The sequence below is a fragment of the Dermacentor albipictus genome, chromosome 6 (genome assembly GCF_038994185.2).
Source record: "Dermacentor albipictus isolate Rhodes 1998 colony chromosome 6, USDA_Dalb.pri_finalv2, whole genome shotgun sequence".
Taxonomy (NCBI): Eukaryota; Metazoa; Arthropoda; class Arachnida; order Ixodida; family Ixodidae; genus Dermacentor; species Dermacentor albipictus.
Genome location: NC_091826.1, coordinates 64653099 through 64673424, shown reverse-complemented (window position 1 = coordinate 64673424; position 20326 = coordinate 64653099). Strand labels below are relative to the sequence as shown.

The 20326-nt window shown below is 49.8% G+C and overlaps 1 protein-coding gene across 4 annotated transcripts in view; it reads left to right on the top strand.

Moving 5' to 3' along the window:
- Positions 1–19155, top strand: part of LOC135912332 (uncharacterized) — a 96338-nt gene extending 77183 nt beyond the window's left edge. The window contains exons 10-11 of one of the 4 annotated variants that reach the window (XM_070540680.1): positions 3636–3708; positions 18147–19155. In XM_070540680.1, coding sequence (XP_070396781.1) covers positions 3636–3708; positions 18147–18248 — 175 coding nt within the window. In that variant the 3' untranslated portion in view covers positions 18249–19155. Of the gene's footprint in view, positions 1–660; positions 2417–3635; positions 3709–18146 lie in introns of those variants that run through there. The other 3 variants (XM_065444740.2, XM_070540679.1, XM_065444745.2) reach the window with 3 other exon arrangements.
- The last annotated feature ends 1171 nt before the right edge of the window (positions 19156–20326 follow it).

Here is a 20326-nt window from a genome sequence, read left to right as displayed (position 1 = left end):
AGATGAGTATACCTGATATTTCAGTTGACATCAAAAGAAAAAGAAAATGGAGCTGGGTAGGTCACTTAATAGGGAGGACGGTCTGCCGGTTGTCTATTAGAGTTATAGAAGGGCGTGCTAAGGGAAGGTAAGCGCAGTCGAGGACACCCGAGAATTATTTGGTGTGATGAAACGAGGAAATCTGCAGGCATAACTTAGAATTAGCTAGCGCAAGATAGCGGTAATTGGAGATTGCTGGGAGTGCCCTTCATCCCGCGGTGGACATAGAAAGCCTGCTGATGTTGATGATGATTATGTAAAAGCGCAATCTTCAAGCCGCCGTCCACTAAGAGTCCCAGACCGATCCAATTGGAGAGGTATTGCCTTGGCCTCCCTCCCCGCCTTCTTAGATTAGCACTTCACCTCTCCATGACCCGCCTCCCAGACCTGTACAAATAGCTCTTCTGGAAAGATGTTGAGCCCACTTGAACAGTTGTCTGTTGAGAAGAGAGCTCCCCTTCAAGCTACGCTTGATTCGCTCCTGCCAGAAGTCGCACTGCCATTTCGACACTTAATGGCTCGAACATGTCGCGACAAGCAGCGAAAACGCCTATCGATGTGGCCTCACGTCTAGACTCGAACGAGTGAAGAACTCGATAAAGCTGCCGCGGTGTAACGCAGGACTGACTACCTCTGCGGGGCGATGGCAGCGAGTATTATCTGCGGCTGGGCTCCTTGCCTTCTCAGCGCCGCCGAGCATGTGTTCAACCGACGAGCGCTGGCGTTCGCCTTCCTCGTTCCGGTCTCCCTGCTACTGACCAGCTTCCAGGCCGTCCGGGAGTCCTCGCGGTGGCTGCTCGTCACCGGCGGCGTCGCCGACTTCATCGACAGGCACAATGCCACGTCCCCTCATGGAGGAGGGCGTCGCTCCGACGTCGAAATGGACCGTGGCGCTGTACGGCGGCTACGTGATGCCAGGGCCGCCGCGACGGCCGAAGGACATCGCACCACGGAGGCGTCTCTGCAACCTGGCAGCGCTGGAAGCACGATCGTCCTGCCCGGATTTGTGGCGAGGACCGCGTCGCTGTCGGTGCTCTTCTTAAGCCAGATCGTCATCATGAACGAGACGTCGGAATGCGGCGAACCGGAACGGGATTTGTCCTCGCCAGCTCCGTCCTCCTGGCGGGCGGTGGTCCTGGTGATCCCGCGCGCCGTCAGCATCCTGCTGGCGGCTCGATTTCTGCGACGCTGCGAGCGCAAGAGGGCGCTGATGCTGGGTCTCCCGCTGAGCTGCGCCGCCTTCGCGCTACTAGCCCTCGTCGAGCTGGCCCTCCCGAGAGGCGACTCGTACGTCTACGTCGTCGTCGGCGAGCTGGTGTTGGCCTCCGCGTTCGCCAACCTCGCTTTCGCCTGCGTCTACAGCCTCGAGCTGTACGCGACGGCCGATCGCGCCGCAGGCTTCGCCACCGTCTGCTCGTCGGGCGTTCTGGGCGGCGTTGCGCTGATGAGCCTCTTCGAGAGCCAGGACCCGGCGGTGCGGAAGATGCTCGGCCTGTCGCTGGCCATCGTGGCCTTGCTGCTGGTCGAGCAGCTGCCCGAGACCAAAGACGCCCGAGTGCCCGACGCGTTGTTCGACGCCATCTCGCAGCTCAAGCGCTACAGCATGTCGAGCTCGTCGAAGAGCTTCGCGGAGCCGCGTCCATCGACCGACTCTGGCTGTTTGCCCCAGGGGAAATTATTCGCGACTTGCGACTGAAATCCCCGGAGTATAAGATGTGTCACACCGTCGTTTCAATTTCGCGATCTGATGGTTGAAATTTTAAACGTACGTAAGGAATTCCCGTCTGTTGTACGTGTCACCGCGGTAGTGTGTTTCTTTTTTCCTTTTACGTATTCTTTACCTCAGCTCTGTATCTATGTTCAGCGCTCAAGCACGAGTGGGAGGCAAACTTCATCCGTATTGACACGTAATAGCGGTGCAGCAAAGGATGCTTGCTGTGACTTGTCTGTGCGCCGAAGAGCGTGCGAACTAAAACCTTTTAGTTGTGGAGTTCTCGACGCTTGCCTAGAGCCGCAGAGACATTTATGCAGGGCACCACTAGCTTCTAAACCACAGCCCTGGTTTATGACGTTTTTAGCATGAGTTGTATCCTCTTTGCTTTGGTACCTTGGTCAAGAACCCCCTTCACGATGAAGACAACCGGTTTCGCTGCATGCGTGAAGCATTGCGCAAACGGTTTGTTTTCAAGCAGGTTTCGTGTCATACGCGCGTCTTATTGTCAGATTTAGTATTTCAAAATATATTTGTGCGCCTATTATGCCAGCGTCAGATGCATATTAGACCCTTTGTGTTGAAGCTTAGGTGAGGACGCACAAGCGCGCGCTTTCCGTTGCGTCCACAAGGTCGCTCACTACTTCACTGGAAACGCAATGAAGAATAAACTTGAATTTCTGTATTCCATAAGAAAAAAGGAGATATTATTATGTAATCGAGAATTTCCGTTAATCGTACACTGCTATTGCAGACCTTTTTGTGGCATCCTTCTGGCAGGAGTAAACAAAGAGTCTACGAAAGCAACGTCAATAGAATAGCCACAGTTGAGAGTTTAATCCTTTCCGCAATACTATAGTGCGTGCATCGTATCATCTTAATCAAAAATAAAATATTGTATACACAAGACATGCGCACGCACAGACACATGCACAGAAAGACACACACGCACAGACAGACAGACAGACAGACAGAGAGACACAGACAGACAGAGAGACACAGACAGACACACACAGACAGACAGACACAAATTTGTGTGTGTGTGTGCATGCCAGATCGCTTTTTCGGTATAGGGACTTCTTTTCGTGTTTAACATTATTAGTGTCACTGCTTTATTGTAGTTAGGTCGGGCGGACTTATTAGCATAGCTGTTGAACGAAGTTATGCATTTCAATTGTGCAGCTTTGCGAACAAGGGCAGTAGTAGCTTAATCATAACATGCACTGTGGCAATTCGTGGGGCAAAACAATGTCAACAGCGAAAGAACGAAGGGAACACGCAGAGTATGCCCACAAAGTGCAGCGTATTGGATGCCGAGTCCGAGTCAAGTAGGCCTCGTCTTTGAGTCGGCCTAACCACAAAAGGAACCGTGTGATGTCCAAGTCCTCCTCTTCGAACGTTGGCTACAGCCTGAGCCGCCTCTGCAGCTCTTCTGGCGACTGTGCGCTCACTTCAAGTGATGATTTTTCCTACGATCTTGTTGCCTTCTATTTGGGTCCAGCTCCGATTTTGGCACTGATATCGCGTTTCGCGCAACATGAATGATGTTCGCTGTGATTGGCTGCCCTGGGCTCTCTTAATTTCTTAGTGTGTGCGAGGTATTTCTCGATACGAAAATCTTGACAACTTTATTAAACCTCCTTGAAACATCGCGTAATCGATGAAGCAAAGGAAAAAAAGAAACGTGGTGGCATCGTACCAATCGCGTGACTCACAACATCACGGTGACACCTCAGCAGCGTTGCGTTGAATTGGTTTCCAAGTTTAGGAAAAGTTGTTGAAAGAAGGATTAGGACAATGCGGGGGAGGAATAACATCAATAATTTATAGCTCTCTTATTCTGTATTGTACTGAAACTACTATTCTATTGTGTCCGTTTCTACAGGACTAATTCACATCCGTGGATTTTCCACGGGGCGCTGCAAGCTTATCTGACCGAGGTGGAGCAGCCGTCGAGTGTGAGTGTTTTTTTCTGCCACGTCATCACAATACAGCGTCGCTGCTGTTGGCAACGTCATAAACAGTCAGCTGGGTCTCAAGTCACGCTGACGTCTCAAGAAACCCTCGTCGCACCGCAGGTTTAGCGCGATAGCGTTAAGAAGGAGCGCGTGTCGCCGAAAATCCGGCGTCACGCGTCGGCGTCCAGCGTCGGCGTCCAGCGTCCGCGTCCGGTGTAGGACGTCGTTTCGGCCAAAGCTGCGGAGCTCCATTTGCAGCGGCGGTGCCCAGCACTTCCCACCAGTATGTTATGGGTATGTTGGGAGTATAGAAAGACCGTATTCACAAGGTATACACACGCAGAGTCAGTGTACTTAAAAATCGCTAACCAGCAACAACATGCAGCAGCCAGCGTCTCGCGATCTTCTTTTTCCTTCCTCTTCTGTTATCCTTCCGTAATAATAATTTTCGAACCGCCCGTACCCGGGCCCTCCATGTGAGGCAAGAAACGACTGAACTAATCGAATTTCTCAAGCTTACATACGTGGAAAAATCTTAAACTATATGACGTACGCACAACCTACACTCGTGATAGCTCTCGGATTGTAATTTGACTATACGACAAAACAGAATTCTGTTACGCGAAAAGTTCAGCAAACCCTTGTTTCAGCGTTTCTACCATTCACAGACCAGCCGCGGCATCCGCCGTTTGCGCGAGTGTCTTGAGGGCCGCGGGGTGGCGCGCTCAGTTCCTTGCAATAACTGAAGCTGCAGGCGCTCGCCTCATTCGCATCGCGGCCCACACGATAGGCGACGTTTGTACCACAAAGCCCGCCTTCGTGCATAGCGTTCGTGGCTAGCGTTTCCCAGTAGAGAGAGAGAGAGAGAGAGAGAGAGAGAGAGAAAACATTTATTCGAACCATCGAGGTGGTTGCTCTTGAGATCGAGTGGGTGGTGTCCTCATTCCAGGACTCCACTGGCCATGGCTGCTCGACGTACTTGCTGGACGAGAACTTCTTGTCCCGTCAGGGTATCGCCGGTTAGCTGTACCTCCCACCGCTCAAATGACGTGCTATGCGTCTTTTAGTGTTGAAGTTTGCCCCCGCACCCCCACGATATGTGGAAGAGTGTAGGGCGTGTGTTGCCGCACCAGGGGCAGATGCCGCGATATGTATGTGGGAACATTTTACTGTATTTGTGTAGGTTAGAAAATACGTTTGTCTGAATAAGTCGGAGAGCTACGGCATCTTCAGTGCTGATCTTTCTGTGAGGCGGAAAATAAATCCTGCGGTTGAGTCGCTGGATCTCGAGTCGCTCGCAGTAATTGGACGGCAAGGGCATGAAGGTAAATGGTGGGGATTGATGAGACGATTCGTCTTGCCCCGCTCGGTTGATTAGCGCTCGAGCTAGGGCGTTCGCCCTCTCGTTCCCCTCCAGACCCGCGTGGCCCGGAGTCTACGTGATTTTATGGTATTCTTGCAGCCTCGGGCCTAGAATCTTAGCCGCCAGCAGCGGTGTTCGTCCGTTGGTAAAGTTACGGCAGGCCTGTTGCGAGTCGGTAACGACATGGACTTGCCTGCCTACCCTATCTTCTTGGTTTATTACCAGCGCCGTGGCTATGGTCTCAGCCGCAGCTGAGGTCTCTGCCCTTGCGGAGGCCGCGAGGGTCAAGGAGTTGTTTCTTCCGTTCACGGCGGCTACCGCGATGAGGCCCCCTACACGGTACGCCGCCACGTCCACGTATATGTTACGTACGGGTCACCCTTGAATTGTCGGCGCTGTCTGTCGACGCGAGCCTTGCGTCGTCCTTCATGGAGTCCATGGCTCATGTGCTTCGGTATCGGGTTCGCCTTGATCTTGCCTCTGACCTCAGGCGGGAGTGATCGTTAGCCATCGAGGGCACGGAGCTCCGTTGCCGTTCCGGTCCGGTGGAGGATGGCTCTGCCCGCCGCTGTCTTCTGTGGTCTGGTCTTTTGCGAAGCCATAACCGCGCCCGACAGCTCAGCGAAGGTGTTGTGGATCCCGAGGGCCGCTAACCTCTCGTTTGAGGTGGTTACAGGGATACCCAGGGCCGTTTTGTACGCGCCTCTGATGATGGCATCGACTTGTTCATGGTCGCGTTTGTTTAGCGAGTGATAGTGATACGGCATGCTATACGTCATTCTGATGATCACCAGAGCCTGGACGTGGCGAAGCGTGCCCTCTTCTCGCATGCCCTTGCGGCTTCTAGTAATTCGCTTTATAATCCGCGAGATCTGGTTGGTGGCAGACCTTAGGGTTTGGATGGTGTGGGAGGCTTTCAGGTTGCTCTGGATCCAAAAACCCAGAATCCTAGTCTTATTGCCTTCCGTGATCTTCTGGCCCTCAAGATAGAGGTCGATAGGGCCGGGGGACTTGTAGATTCCTCCTCCGTGCACCCGGATCACCTCGGACTTTTCTGGCGCACAACGCATCCCGCTCGCTGCCGCAAATCTATCCACGGCCGTCGCGGCCTCTGGAAGGGTCGCCTCTTTTCGCGCTAGGGAGCCCTTGATGGCCCAAAGCGTGATGTCGTCTGCGTACAGGGCGTAACCTAGGTCGGGGATCTTCCGCAGCTCTTTGGTCAGGATCACGACGTTGAATAGTATCGGGGACATTATCGCCCCTTGCGGTGTTCCTTTGTTCGGCACGTCGATCGTATCCGATCGAGTCTGTCCTATTCCGATGGTTGCCGTCCGGCCCGTCAAGAGCGATTTAACGTAAAGATGTGCTCCCCGCAGCTGATGTCGTTCAGTCCCTTGGGAATGGCCTCGTGAAAGATGTTATCGAAGGCCCCTTTTAGGTCGAGTGCGAGCAGGAGATGCTCTCCTCCCTTCGGGGTGCCCTTAAGAACTTCTTCCCTTAGGATTAGGAACGCATCTTGCGCAGAAAGTCCCGGCCTGAAGCCAAGCATGGTGTGCGGGAAGAGGTCACCGTTTTCTATGTAATGTTGGAGGCGGGTTTCGATTACCCTCTCGTACAGCTTGCCGAGGCACGAAGTCAGCGAGATGGGACGCAGGCCGTCGATCGCGGGCTTCTTGCCGGGTTTGGGAATGGTCACGATTTCCGCGTGTTTCCACTCGTTCGGTACGTGGCCCTTGCTCCAGAGTTCCTCGTTTAGGTATTCGATGAAGTTCTGGATGTGCATCGTGCTCAGGTTTCTAATCATGGCATTGGCGATTTTGTGAACTCCCGGAGCAGTGTTGCACTCTGAGGCTCGTGCCGCGGCATACACCTCTTCCTCCGTGATGGGAGCGTCCAGTTCTGGTCTTGGTTCTCCGTCATATTTTAGGAGGCAGGGTTGTATGGGGTCGCTACCAAGGTATCTGGTTTTTAGGGTGACAATCAGATCCTGGTCGTTTCCGGGGAACTTGTGAACGATTTCTAGGAGCGTCCGACTGGTTGTCGATTTCGCCTTGTCGGGCTCGATCAGGCAACGTAGGATGGCCCACGTCTGCGCCGTACTCAGGGTACCCTTATGCGAGGTGCAAAACTACCCAATTTTGCTGCGTCAGCTCGTTTGCGTAATTTCTGGCTTCGTCTGTTATTTTCTCGATTCGTAGACGTAGCTTCCGGTTTAACCGCTGTCGCTTCCACCGTTTGAGGAGGCCCTCACGGGCTTCCCACAGGTGTAAGAGCCGGCGGTCGACTTCCGGCGTCTCGACCGTGCGCTCGATGGTTTTAGTGGTTTGGATGTGGGCGTCCCGGAGGTGCTGCATCCATTCCGCTATGTCCGTTATACCGTTTTCGGGCGCGGGGTACTGCCTGAATGCCTCGCAGTCTGTAAGCCTGATTTCGCCAATTGTTCTCTTGAGTTTCGGCGTGGATACCGAGATGCTGAGGATGTAGTGATCACTGCCCAACGTTTCGTCCAGGTGCGCCCATGAGTATTCCCTTACGTTTTTGACAAATGACAGGTCCGGAAACGTGTCTCGACTTGCACTATTGCCTACTCGGGTTAGTTGGAGGAAGTTGGTTATCAATTCGAGGCCAATTTGGTCAACCGCATCGAGGAGCGACCTCCCCTTTTGAGTGTCTTGATGGTAGCCCCAAGTCGTGTGTCTAGCGTTCATGTCTCCCACCATTACCAGCTGGTTGCCGCCAGCGGCTCACACTCTCGTAAATGATGTTGCGGAAGTCGTCTTTCTGAGCCCTCAGTGGACTGTACAAATTCAGGATGAAAGTGCTACGTCTACCCCTCTTCTGCGGGAGGACTTCCACTAGCACATGATTAATGTCATGATGTTGATAATGCTGTCCCACGGCCGTAACCGTTTTGTGAAGTAAAACCACGACCTTCGGTGATCCCGCGTGTTTAATTACGTAGTAACCCTGCATGCATATCGGCAGGTTCCCGACCTCCTGAAGGCAGATGACGTAGGGGGGGTATAGGTGATTTCGGATGAAAAGTTGGAGTGAACTTGCCTTCTTGTAAACATCACGGCTACATATGCTCAAGTTGCCGGGAGCCGTGAGGAGCAGTCAGGGACTTTGCAATGCTATCGCGTTCCACTCTTAAAGGCGAAGCTTAAGCGTCCTCCCATTCTTTTCTAGCAACACAGGACAAATGCGTTGGCTATTTTTGGCGATTTGTTTTGTCGGCAAGCTAACTCATGATAGCCGACTCACTCATGCCAACCCGTGAGTCAGTTGGCTAGCGGAGTAGAATTTCGATTAGGTTGGGTCGAAGTAATGGGGAGGGGGGTGGAGAGATCAAAGCAAAAAACCTATTTGTTAGCGGCTGTGAGGGTGCTGTTTATTTTGCCAGCCTGTGCCAGTAACACAGGAAACGGAGGACAAAGCGCAGTGCGTGGGACCTGTTTCCCGAACGGAACTTAAACGAATTTGAAGTGCGTTGAACCAGATCCGAACAAGCGAACCTTTTTCTGTTCGACATAATACCATCGTAAACGTCACGAATGTCACGTCATGCTTAGTACACCCCGTTGTCTTTAGCTTTTGCTTGAAAAATGATGCCATGGTGCTTAAGCTGCTACTGGAAACTTTCTTCAAAGCCTAGATAGAGGTACGCGAAGTACTGTGTGGCTTACAGTATATAGCACACTCAAGATAGAGCGATGAGGAGCAATGAAGGTTTCAGTGCTCAATCTTTGCGTATACATGCAGGGATGTAACTAACATATTCTTGTTCCTTTTCCCTAATGAAATGGCGGAACCCACTCTGGACGATCGGCCATGAACGGGGCAGTTCTAAGTATAGCCTGTGACTGCCATGAAGTCTCAATCCACCCGCCCCCCCCCCCCCCCCCCCTAGTCCAAGGCGCATGCGTCGCGTAATTTGCCCTCGTATTTTGTCAGTAAACACCTACAGTCCCATCAAATCCAATCCAATCGACCGGTATGCAAGTGCAGCACGAAAGGTCCGGTGGCAGCAAAGAGGACGAAGACGCTGACTGTGCACAGGATGGCCAACCCGACTGGTTCGCCTTCTCAGACGAGGGTTTTCATCATCCCCGCTCTCAGCGGTCACCTGAGGCTATTTCCCTGCCGCTTGCTCTTCAGCGTGCTTTCAGTGACAGCCGCCGTGACAATTGCCGTTGCCGTCGTCTCACTCGGAGTGTACCGGGTGAGCCGCAAGGGCTACCTGGTCAAATCAAGCTCGGCGCCTCCTTTCTGTTGCCCGGAAGACGTTCGGGAGGTGGTGCGATTCCTCAACAGGAGTGGCGACCCCTGCCACGACTTCTACGCTCGGGTCTGCACCAACGGTCTGAGGTTCAGGCTCTGGAAGCAACTGGCCCGCGAGTCCGAGCGCGAGCAAATGGTCGTCACGGGCCGAGTGCCGTGGCGCCTGCGAGAGGCCAAGGGCACGACGTTCCTCACTGCCTACTACAAGACTTGCACCGAGGCCATGCGTCACAAGGAAGGCTTCGTCTCGAACCTAGCCCAAGTCCTGGCGAGGGAAACGCACCGGTTCCTCGCCAAGCCAGACTCCTGGAACGCCCTTGGCTACGCCGCCATGGTTTCGCTCAAGTACAAACTTCCGACAGCCGTCGAGGTCAACTACGAGCCGAGGGTTCCGCTCGCGGAGCTGACCGTCGCCACGCTCTGCTCACTCGAACCTTTGCATCCGGCGATCCTGACCTCATCCGTCAGAGCTGTAGCGGAGCTAGGCATAGCTTCGGTCACGCCGGACGGAGTGAAGGCGCTGATCGGCAGCGTATGCGGTCGCTTCATTTCGGAGAACAATAACTCGAAATGGCGCGCCACTGGCGACGCCTTGAAACGAACGCGTTGGCACGTGGATGGCTTGCGATTCGCCTTGGCTTCCGTGGGCTACACCATGGACGTCAACACTCGTATCAGCGTGAAGGGCGTCGCAGGAGTGTTGGCAGTCCACGACGCTTACGCGGACTGCGACAATCGCGAAGCCGACGGTGACAAGGCGGCCTACTTGCTCTTCCACAGCGTCGCGAGCGGGACGTACGAGTTCTACAAATCGTACGCCGGCCAGCCGGACCGCGTGCGGGAAATCTGCAAGGCCAGCGTGCAGGACGTCGGGGAAGTGTGCGACATGTTCGCGGCCGAATACCTGACGACTCCCGAGAAGGAAGACCGGCTGCGTGATATATTCGCAGCCGTCAGAGACACCGTGTACCGCGAGTGCCGCGCGAGCCGCATCTTCGACGCCGAAGACGATGACCGTCTCGGAGACTTCTTCGCCAAGCTGTCCCTCAGCGCCACCGCGGAAGCGAGCCCAAGCACCGACGTGGCGCTGATGCCCACACCCATCTTTGCCAAGAACCTGTTGAACGGTCGCGCCTATGACTTCCACGCCCGAAGAGACAGCCAGCAGGGCACTAAATTCCTAAAGTTTCCGAAAGCACGCTACATTTGGATTCCTCCTGTTATGCTTGACATGATTCGCACCGGCCCGGCGACGGGCTCGGAGATACCTAATATGGCGGCGCTCGGGTGGTTGGTAGCACAGGCTGTTTGGGAAGTGGTTCTCAGCGGTCATTTGTGGTTACCGAAGACCGAGGCCGAGATCAAACGCCTGTGGTCATGCTTCAACCCCGAGGAGAACGGAATGAACGAGAGCGTATCGGTGCCCCTCGTTCTGGGCTTGTCGTCTGCGCTTAAGTCCTTCAGTCGTCCCGAGTGGGACCAGGCGCGGCCAGCTGCGGGTCGGCTGAAAATGTCACACGGAGAGATTTTCTACATTTTGGCCTTCTTGTCCAGATGCCCGTTGGATACAACTCCTCAAACTGTACGCGAGCTCAACGAGGCACTGATGTACGCGGGAGACTTTGCGTCGGTGTTCAGCTGCGCGGCCGACTCACCGATGGCAGAGAAGTCTCGGTGCTCCTTTTAGGCCACGCCGGCACCCGATGGACTATAATGCCCCACTGGAGCCTGACGCTTTAGCGTACTGATAATTGACACCGCTTTTACTTTTTTCTGGCCGAGTAAAGCACTCTAGCGATCGGTGTGCTTCTTTAAATCTCTCTGCCGCAATATTCCTGCATTAGATTATAGGCCTCGATTGTTCATAGACCCGATACACATCAAATGGCGCGTATGTTACGTCCATTCATTTAACTACTAAAGGAGCACGGACAGTCAAAGGACAAACGGACATACATACATACAGCAAACCGAGTGAAGTTCCCGAAAAATCTAATTACAATGAAAAGGTGATTCTTGAAGGTTTTCATTTATTTACTTGTGTAATGCTCGCATGAATGTAATTGTCCGCCTGCCCACCTGCTCACTTGCACGAGTCAATAAGTTAATTATTAACCTGATCGGCGTTCAAGATTTCTCTCTCTCCAGCCTACCCTTGCTCTTGCTGATGACCGACGTGACTTTTGTGGGACTGTAATGGGTAGCCGTAATCATTTACATTAAAAAATAATGGTACTGGAAAGGTAATCGGTTACCTTTTTTTTTCTGTAACGTGTACAAATCTTATACCTTGGTCTATCGTAGAGACATCGGCCCCGTTTGACCGACCTACACTCTCCCACACCTTAGCGGGATTTGGCACACAACTCTGCTTGCGCGGACAAGAGACTGCTTCACGTGCCTTTTCCCGCGTATGTACTTTTCCCTTTTTGTCGTTGACGGGAGCCCACAATTTGGAGAACTTGCAAGGCGCGCTGAACACGAGGTCAACTCCATGTTTCTGGCCTATCCTTATTTAAGTTGTATGATGTGACATGAACATGCAACATCACTACGTAGTTCCTCGGTTGCTTTCTTTTTTTGGCATGCTTGACCCGTTGGGATCCTCTTTGAGCTCTTGAAGCAAGGAACAGCTCACAGTTACGAGAGCATTGGAGGGGAAATCCGAGCTGGTAAGATGCATAAGGTGATGTTCAAAGCTATGGCCAGCCTTGTGCATACAGGACTTTGGCAATGCTGAGTTGGGGCATTAGTCCGTCCCTCGTGTCACCAGGTTTGCATGGGAAGAGTCCTATGGCAAGGCGCGTTTTAGATTGGCATGCATATAAATTTTCGGCTAAAGTGGTCGTCCTGATCAAAAACAGACAAAGGAGCAAAGAAGCAAGCAAAGGAACAAAAAAAGAAAGAAAGAAAGAAGCAAACAAACAAAGCTAGGTTCAAGAATCGATGATAGCCCTTTTTTGTAAGTTTAGTGGTAGTAGACGACAGCGAGTGGGAACATCTGTTAAGATATTGTGAAATCCTATTATTCACAATTCGTGTGTTTTCAAGATGCCTGCCTAAAATTACGAGAATGTCGGCCACATATCTCACTGTTTTCAAAAATGCATTGCCTCAATTTCAGGCATAAGATGGTGGTGAAAACCTGCTAAAATTTTTTTTGAGCAGCTTGTGAGATGCCGCCTGGCCTCTCTTTTCGCGACAATTTGTTTTTTTTTTCGCTCAGCGCAGTGATCAAATGCAACCCCAACTACTCCCAGACTCTACAGCCTTGTACTGCAGCAATTTTGAGCTTTTGATATCACGCTGGCGTACCAGGCGCACATAGGAGCCAAGTAATAATAACTGGAGTATTATCTTGATAAAAGCTTATTAGGTTCCAAAGTAGTCAACCCAATCCGCTCTCATCAACTCGTTGTCACGGTCGATTGCGTGATTCCAACTGTGTGCAACTGTGTTGCCCCTAATCTTGAAAGCCAAGGTTGCTGCTCAAAGGCTGTCTTGCACCATTTTTGTGGCACACAGCGTCTCGTTAATCTAGGTATGCGGGTCACTGCAAGATTACTATGACAACTCGGGGCTCGGTATCGTCCAACTGCAGTGGAAATCGTGATTATTTCACGGACTTCTCAATCTTCGCGCCTCTGGTTTCAAACGTTTCTAACGTATGGATATTAGCATCTGGGCACTAGCATGGTCATTGGGATTCCTTGCTTCTATAACGCCGCACAGTACTTGCAATTTTCAAGTCGCGCAGCCGTTTGTAGCCAGAGGGACGAGCTTAAGGCTAACTATATACTGCAAGCCATTTCCACGATGGCCAAAGTGTCAAACTTGCTGATCACCATATACAATAGTGCTACGGCTTTCTGCAGAAAAATTTCGCAGCAATCTGTCGTGGTTGTGAGCAACCGTGTTTCCACGCGGTGCTGTAGTTCACTTCATGAAAGGCCCTGTTTGTGACACGGTTGCATCTCTGCTTCCAAGCCAAACGTCATTCTGTGGTCCGAAATAAGAACTGAAACCTCCAAGCCCAACACGATTTGCATTTCCTTGAAAAGGTGCGCTGATGACAGCCACATTGCAACGAAAATGCAAAAAAATGTAGATGAATATGAAGACGAGAGAACGCTGGCCATTGTTGGGAGTCGAAAACTATATAACAATGCATGTTCTTTGTGTAATTTAATCCATTTTCTCGTTCGGCATAGATTAAAAAAATGTTGTCCGTTGTTTGCTGGCCTTCCCCACTTTGCGAGACATATTTTGCAGAAAAATCAAGTGAGCACGTGAATGCTAGATTATTATATTACGGAATACTTTATAAAAGACATTGCAATATATTTATTACAGCCGGTTGCCTTGTATCGATTTGCAACGAATTCTAAGGACGACACAAGCTTCCAGATATGCGTTCCCAAAGTTTGCGACGATTGCATTGGTGTTCAAGCAACATTTAAGCTTCAGTGCACAAAGGCGCGTTTTCTTTAAAAAGTGGTTCAAGTGTGCATTTTAAGTGCGCTTATCTCAAAAGTGGTTCTAGTTTCACGCTTTTTTCCACGTTGATGTGCCTTGTGAAATCGCTGGCTTTATTTCGTGTATTGCAAAATGTGCACAGAAGTAATTAGTCGGCGGGTTAATTGGTGAAATTTTGTTAGTTGGTCAGTTATGCGTACTGATTTTCCGTGTAACGTATACCACTTCGAGTATTCCAGATATAAAAAAGTAGATTTGCGCTGAATGCCACGGCTGATTTGGAAAAATTCTGTACACGCTGAAAAAGTACGGCAGCATGTTGCACTCTTGTAGCACGTGAAGGCGATAGCTGGCTGCATACTTGATGATGCGCCTTCACGCATTGTCGTGTTGCTGCTTTCGCAGTTCGGATTCTTCTTATCGTTTTCGACGCTTAGCTGCGGCTTCCCGCGCTCGTGTAACAGGGTCAGACTCGCGTCAACGACGTTTCTCTTTGACTTTACGCTGCATCCTCTCAACAGGGGAGGAGTAAAATGTGATTCGTTGTGATTCATCTCCACCCTCGGTGTCCGGAATGGCCGTTGGGGGACAGGTGACTGAACGGGTGGCTTAGGTTCGAAGGACGCAGACGCTGATGTGCGAGCGAACAAAACTTGTATTTGGAAATAATTTACGAGGTTCAGTTACAAGATTTCATGATTTCGTCAGTACATCGGTTACAAAGAGCACCTTGGCTTGGACCACGTAGGGCGACCCTATTTCGGTCGAGTCGGTGGCGCTTAGCAGTGAAGTCAGGGTGCACAACCCCCGATCGGAGCGCTGCGGCCGCATTTTCGAGACCCAGCGCTCGGGCCAAAATGTTAACAGGCGAATTACTGATGGTTGGTTTCCCGACTGGAGAATCCGTTCACCAGTCCTTGCGTTTGTGAGAACTTCCATGCGTGAGTGGCCAGTCGAGCAACCAATCATCTCGGGACATTTTTTTTAGTATAGTTCATGGCATTCAATCTTCGCCCAAGATACACGATATACAACAACGATGGAGCGAGGGTCACGCTAGCCATACATGTCGCAAGTTCCGAGAAACGGCACGTCAGCACAGCTGGTGTAACAAGGTGCTGACAAGCAAAGCGCATGCGCAAACCCAAACGCTAGCAAACGTCGGGATCATGCTGCCAGTCCTCGAACACGTGCGCCACGCGACCAGATTCCCAGGACCCGAAGGCCATGTGGCGCCTTACGCAACCACTTGTTTGTGTGTCATGCTGTCACTGAGGTGCACAGGATAACTGTCCACCCTCCGACGCCGGCCCCGTGTCTGAACCGTAAGTCGAAGAAAACAGTCTTTTGTCGCCTCGGATCCGAGACAAAAACCGTTGGCTTTCATGCGGCTCTAAGGAACCGCGTGGTTGCACACCCATAAAAAGTAATGGTGGTCGCGCATATGGTGGGCATCACGTGATGTGCACTGTCCGTGTCCAGACCCGAACCACGCACTCTCCAAGGTCACCCGCCAGAGAACCGCTGCGGATGTCAGACGCGCAACGGTGTCGTTTGTCGCAACGAGCTCGTCGAGACGCCAGCCCACTGCCCAGATAGCCCGCGCCGGGCTTTTCGGTTTGTTTTTTACTGCCGCTCCCGGCGGGTGACTTACAAACAGGATTTAACTGTATGCTGTTCTGTGTGTTGTGTGGGTGATTTCAATGAACGTATGCACTGCCCGCTTCACCTTGCTCGAGCGCTTCTAGCCTATGCAGTACGAGAGGGATGAGCGAATGCATTTTCTGCTTGCTTAATGGGTACGGACAATTGCTGACGACGACAGTTATTTGTGCCATTGGGCCTTACGACGCGTTTTAATGGCGAAAGCCTTAAATGCCTCATCGAACCGTTGCCTTGAGAACGCGGCGTGCGGTATAGTGAGTGATATGGGCTCACCTCGTGCACACACGTGCTCGTGCCGCTGCTGGCGCGTTCGTCGTCTTCCGCAGCTCGCTCCGATGGCGCTCATCATGATAATTAAGATAGTTAGTTCAGGCACTCGAACCCACGACCTTCTGTGGGAGCCGCACCCTCGACTATTGGTGTTAGTGGAACCCGCTGCCTTTGGTGTTAATTTGGGCGAAGTTAAGAGGAAGCTGTAGCTCGGGTGCTCGTATCTAAATACATGTAAAAGGAGAATTCGTGTTTCTCAGCAACCACTGCACCGAATTTAGCGAGGTTTGTTGCATAAAAAAAACTTAACGTCTAGTAACTCTTTGTTTCGAATTTTCGATTTAGGTCGTGAATATTTTAATAAAAAATGGCAAAAATCGAAAATTTTACGAAAACGAAACTATCAAGTTTACAACTCTAACGCAACGATGAAAAATGATACAATTCTGTCACTTGCATCCAATAGTACATCTAAAGTGGACAAAATCGATATGTTACACATCAATATAAAAAATTGAGTAATATGAAAATACAGGTTTTGCAGAACCCTTGTACACAACGTAACAAATTCACGTAAGATATAAAATGGCACATCAAATTTGTCCGCTTTCAATGATGTAATGGAAGCCATTTGCAGAACCGCGATATCTGTTTTTCACGCAGAGCTATTAATTTTTAAACTTCGTGCTTCCATTTCTTTCACACCTTCGAATTTCTTAAAAATTAAGAAATTTCAAGCTCTAAGTCGAAATTCCGCTTCCAACAGTGACTATAATTTAGGTTTCTTTCTCAAATGCGACAAATTTCATCAAAATCGGTCCGAGGCTTATCTCAGAAAAACACTCTTGCGTTTTACATGTATTTGAATAGGCTGCGTCGGAGTTGGGCCCGAGCTAAAGCTTCCTCTTAATACGGCACAGTTATATAATGTAGCGTCAGCCAAGGCACACGAACGCACAAGAGCTTTGGTACGAGAAAAGTAGTAAGAAGTAGCAACGCATTCGAATAAGAATGTCGAGTAATTTCATGAATGTCTCTTGAGCGCGCAGGCTTGCCTTCACCGTCTTTGGCTTATGTTAACGTGACTGTCAATTTTCAGTGCCATCAAGTGTGTGGGCCACTTAAGTCGTTCACCTTAACAAAACAACTGGTATACGGGATGTCCTAAATATGACGCATCAAGATTTAGGAAATGCAAATGCCGAGTAGCTGGACAGAATCAAAGTAACGTTGTTTCACGTTGCTTGGAGATACTCAGATTCTTTTCTTCCGCCTAATGTTTACATATTTAGTCCTAATTAATCAATCAATTCCTCGAATATTATAATTACGTGAAAAGTGTCAACGAGAAAATTGTAGAGCGACAGTAAAAAACACCCGATACAGCTCTCTATTGGTGAGTACGCGCTACACAAATGTGTTTTTCCGAGTGTGAAAGTAGCCCGTAAATACACACAAAACGACAGTCGTTCATCTGCGCGAGTCCCATCCATTTTCGTCCTATGCTCTTTGGCGCCATACCTCCCGCCTTCTTTTTTTTTACTAGATTCTATAAGGTTCGTGTTATTGTCACCACCGACAATAGTACTATACCGGCTGCCACAACAAAAGTAAAGAAATCGAACTGACATGATTGTTTGTAAACTGATTCTATTTAGCAGCGCTAGCGATATTACCGGCACTTCGTGTATCAATTAGAACAAAGAATTCTGAGAGTGTGGTATTTTAGGATCATATTTCACGCGTGGCAGCATGCTTTAAGTAATAGGGTTCGTATTCTGCAAACTTAGCAAAGTGTATTGAAATAGAGACCTCGTATCACTTCGTTAAATGACATTACACCATTTTAATCACACAGCAAAGCTTCTTCCTTATATATGTAAGAGCGACAGAATGTTAAAGCATGAAAGAGGGAACTCATATTTTAGAAGGGATTACTTTAGCTGCTGAGGGAGCAGTAATGCGAAGTACTGCAGTGTGGAATTGACGAGAAATCGCTACAAGGTCTCTTAGAGCGTATGGCAAGAGGGCGGTTACTGTGTTGCTCCCTAACGAACACCTTTCTGTTTGCCATACCAAGCCAGAAGGCTTGGCTCCCACTTTGTATGACATAAAAGCCGCTTGCGTTTGGTTATGTTATCGGTGTTACAGAAGCACTTTTTCAAGATACGAATCCACGTTCCACTGCAAGTAACTAATCCTACGCATTTTGGCTAGCAAAATGCACAAAGAGCCTCGGAATTTCGTTAAACTTAGCCGATTGCGGATGAATAATTTGCTAAACGGAAACACGTAACTATCCTGGTTTTTTGAACGTGCCGCTCGTTCTCAAACTTGTCTATACCGGAAGAGTCGTTGTCAACGTGAAGTCCTCACTTTTCAGCTATTTTTCCAAGGCACTGGTCCAACAACCACATTGTCCCGGATCATCGGCGCAGAATACTGTCCCACAGCGAAGACCGTCGTCCTTGGTGGCCTAATATGAGCAAGCATGGCTGTAGGCAACACATCTGCAAACGACTGGGCTGACAAATGTCGCCGTGTTCGAGGTGGTATGGCGTACCGATTGGTGTGACTGCTCCCAGCCACAATGTATCTGCTATCGTTACAATACATATTAAAGGTCTTGCCTCTCAAGGTAGTAATGTGGTTAGAAAAATTTTCTTAACTTCTTGCTTGGATGTTAGTGTTGTGCGAAGCTTCGAGAGATGGCAGTTTGTTCCAGTACTTAATACCCAGAAGAAGAGCGTTAAATCTTCCATAATGAGTTTATTCCAAGAAGTAAGAAATTGTTGTCAAATGCAAATATTGTATAGTTTGGTAAGAGTAGATGAACTAAATATATGTAAGAACACTTCATGGTTGAGCAGGTGGCATATTAGTGATGCCAATTTGTGCTAAAGCAGACAACGTATAGTGGTACACTCTTAAGCAAAGTTACACCTTTTTGCCACGCAATGATAACCGTCGTTTGTGTTGTCCGCATTTCCTTTGTTTAACGCGGCGAGCCCGGTACTTCCCTGTAGCGAACGGCATGCGCGTTATCAGCATGACATATAACATTCCCGACAGGAAAGTAGCGGGCGCGGCGTTTTCAATAAAGGAAACGCAAGCAAGGCAGGTGACGATTATTGTTGTGTGGCAGATATACACCACAAAAGGGTGTACTTTTGCCTAAGAGTATAGCATGCTTAAACAATTGAAAATTAATACTGCGGGGGGTCACATATCCACAGAAGTTGATAATCCTCATTGCTTGATTTTGGAAATGTTGGACATATAATATTGAAATATGTGAAATGCGTGATATATGTGTGTTTCCACAAACTGAAAGGCAATATTGTAAGTGGAAATGTGTTAATGCGTAATAAATGAAAGTTCTGGTGCGTTGCTGTACATGGGGGCGTATTGGAACTTTAAACTAAAAAGTTTGTTCGAGACCGTGTTAGCACGTAAGTTGGACTTAGGATGGCAGTCCAACGAGAAGCCAATAAACATTAGCTCAGATGAAGGTCAAAGACCACCTTCAGAGCAACAGCTGCGCTGGCGGTTGTCGATGGTCACGACGGATGGCGAAGTCTGCAGTGGACCGCCGGCATCGGACGTGCCTGGATTTGCTTGATCAAGCATGGCCCGTGGCTATATATACGAAGACCCGAGCGGAGCTACAGAAAGGACGCGCTTCAGGAACCAAAAGCACCTCGCACGACTTACAAGGAATCGTTTAATTCCATGATGGAGGCAAAAGGGGTAGCGCATCAGAAACCGAATAAAAGACGAACTCGGACGACACACACGTTTGGCGCTAGGAGCGCCAAACTGGTTGGGTGAATAAATGACTGCCCGGCTGCTGCAGTTGCTAACATCTGTTTACGCGATGAATAAATGGATCTTTGCAGATTACGTTTCCTGGGGAAAAACGTAAGTCTATCGCCCCTTAATATGACCACGAAGGCAGTTCCACTAACTTCTTTGGAACGCACTGGTTGGACGTACAAATGGCTGCCCATGGATTGGACTGATGACGCCTATTCGCGATGAATAAATGGATCTTTGCAGATTACGTTTCCTGGGGAAAAAAGGTAAGTCTATCGCCCCTTAATATGACCATGAAGGCAGTTCCACTAACTTCTTTGGAACGCACTGGTTGGACGTACAAATGGCTGCCCATGGATTGGACTGATGACGCCTATTCGCGATGAATAAATGGATCTTTGCAGATTACGTTTCCTGGGGAAAAACGTAAGTCTATCGCCCCTTAACATGAACACGAAGACAGTTCCACTAACTTCTTTGGAGCGCACTGGTTGGACGTACAAATGGCTGCCCATGGATTGGGCTGATGACGCCTATTCGCGATGAATAAATGGATCTTTGCAGATTACGTTTCCTGGGGGAAAAAGTAATTCTATCGCCCCTTAATATGACCGCGAAGGCAGTTCCACTAACTTCTTTGGAGCGCACTGGTTGGACGTATAAATGGCTGCCCATGGAATGGACTGATGACGCCTATTCGTGATGAATAAATGGATCTTTGCAGATTCCATTTCCTGGGGAAAAAAG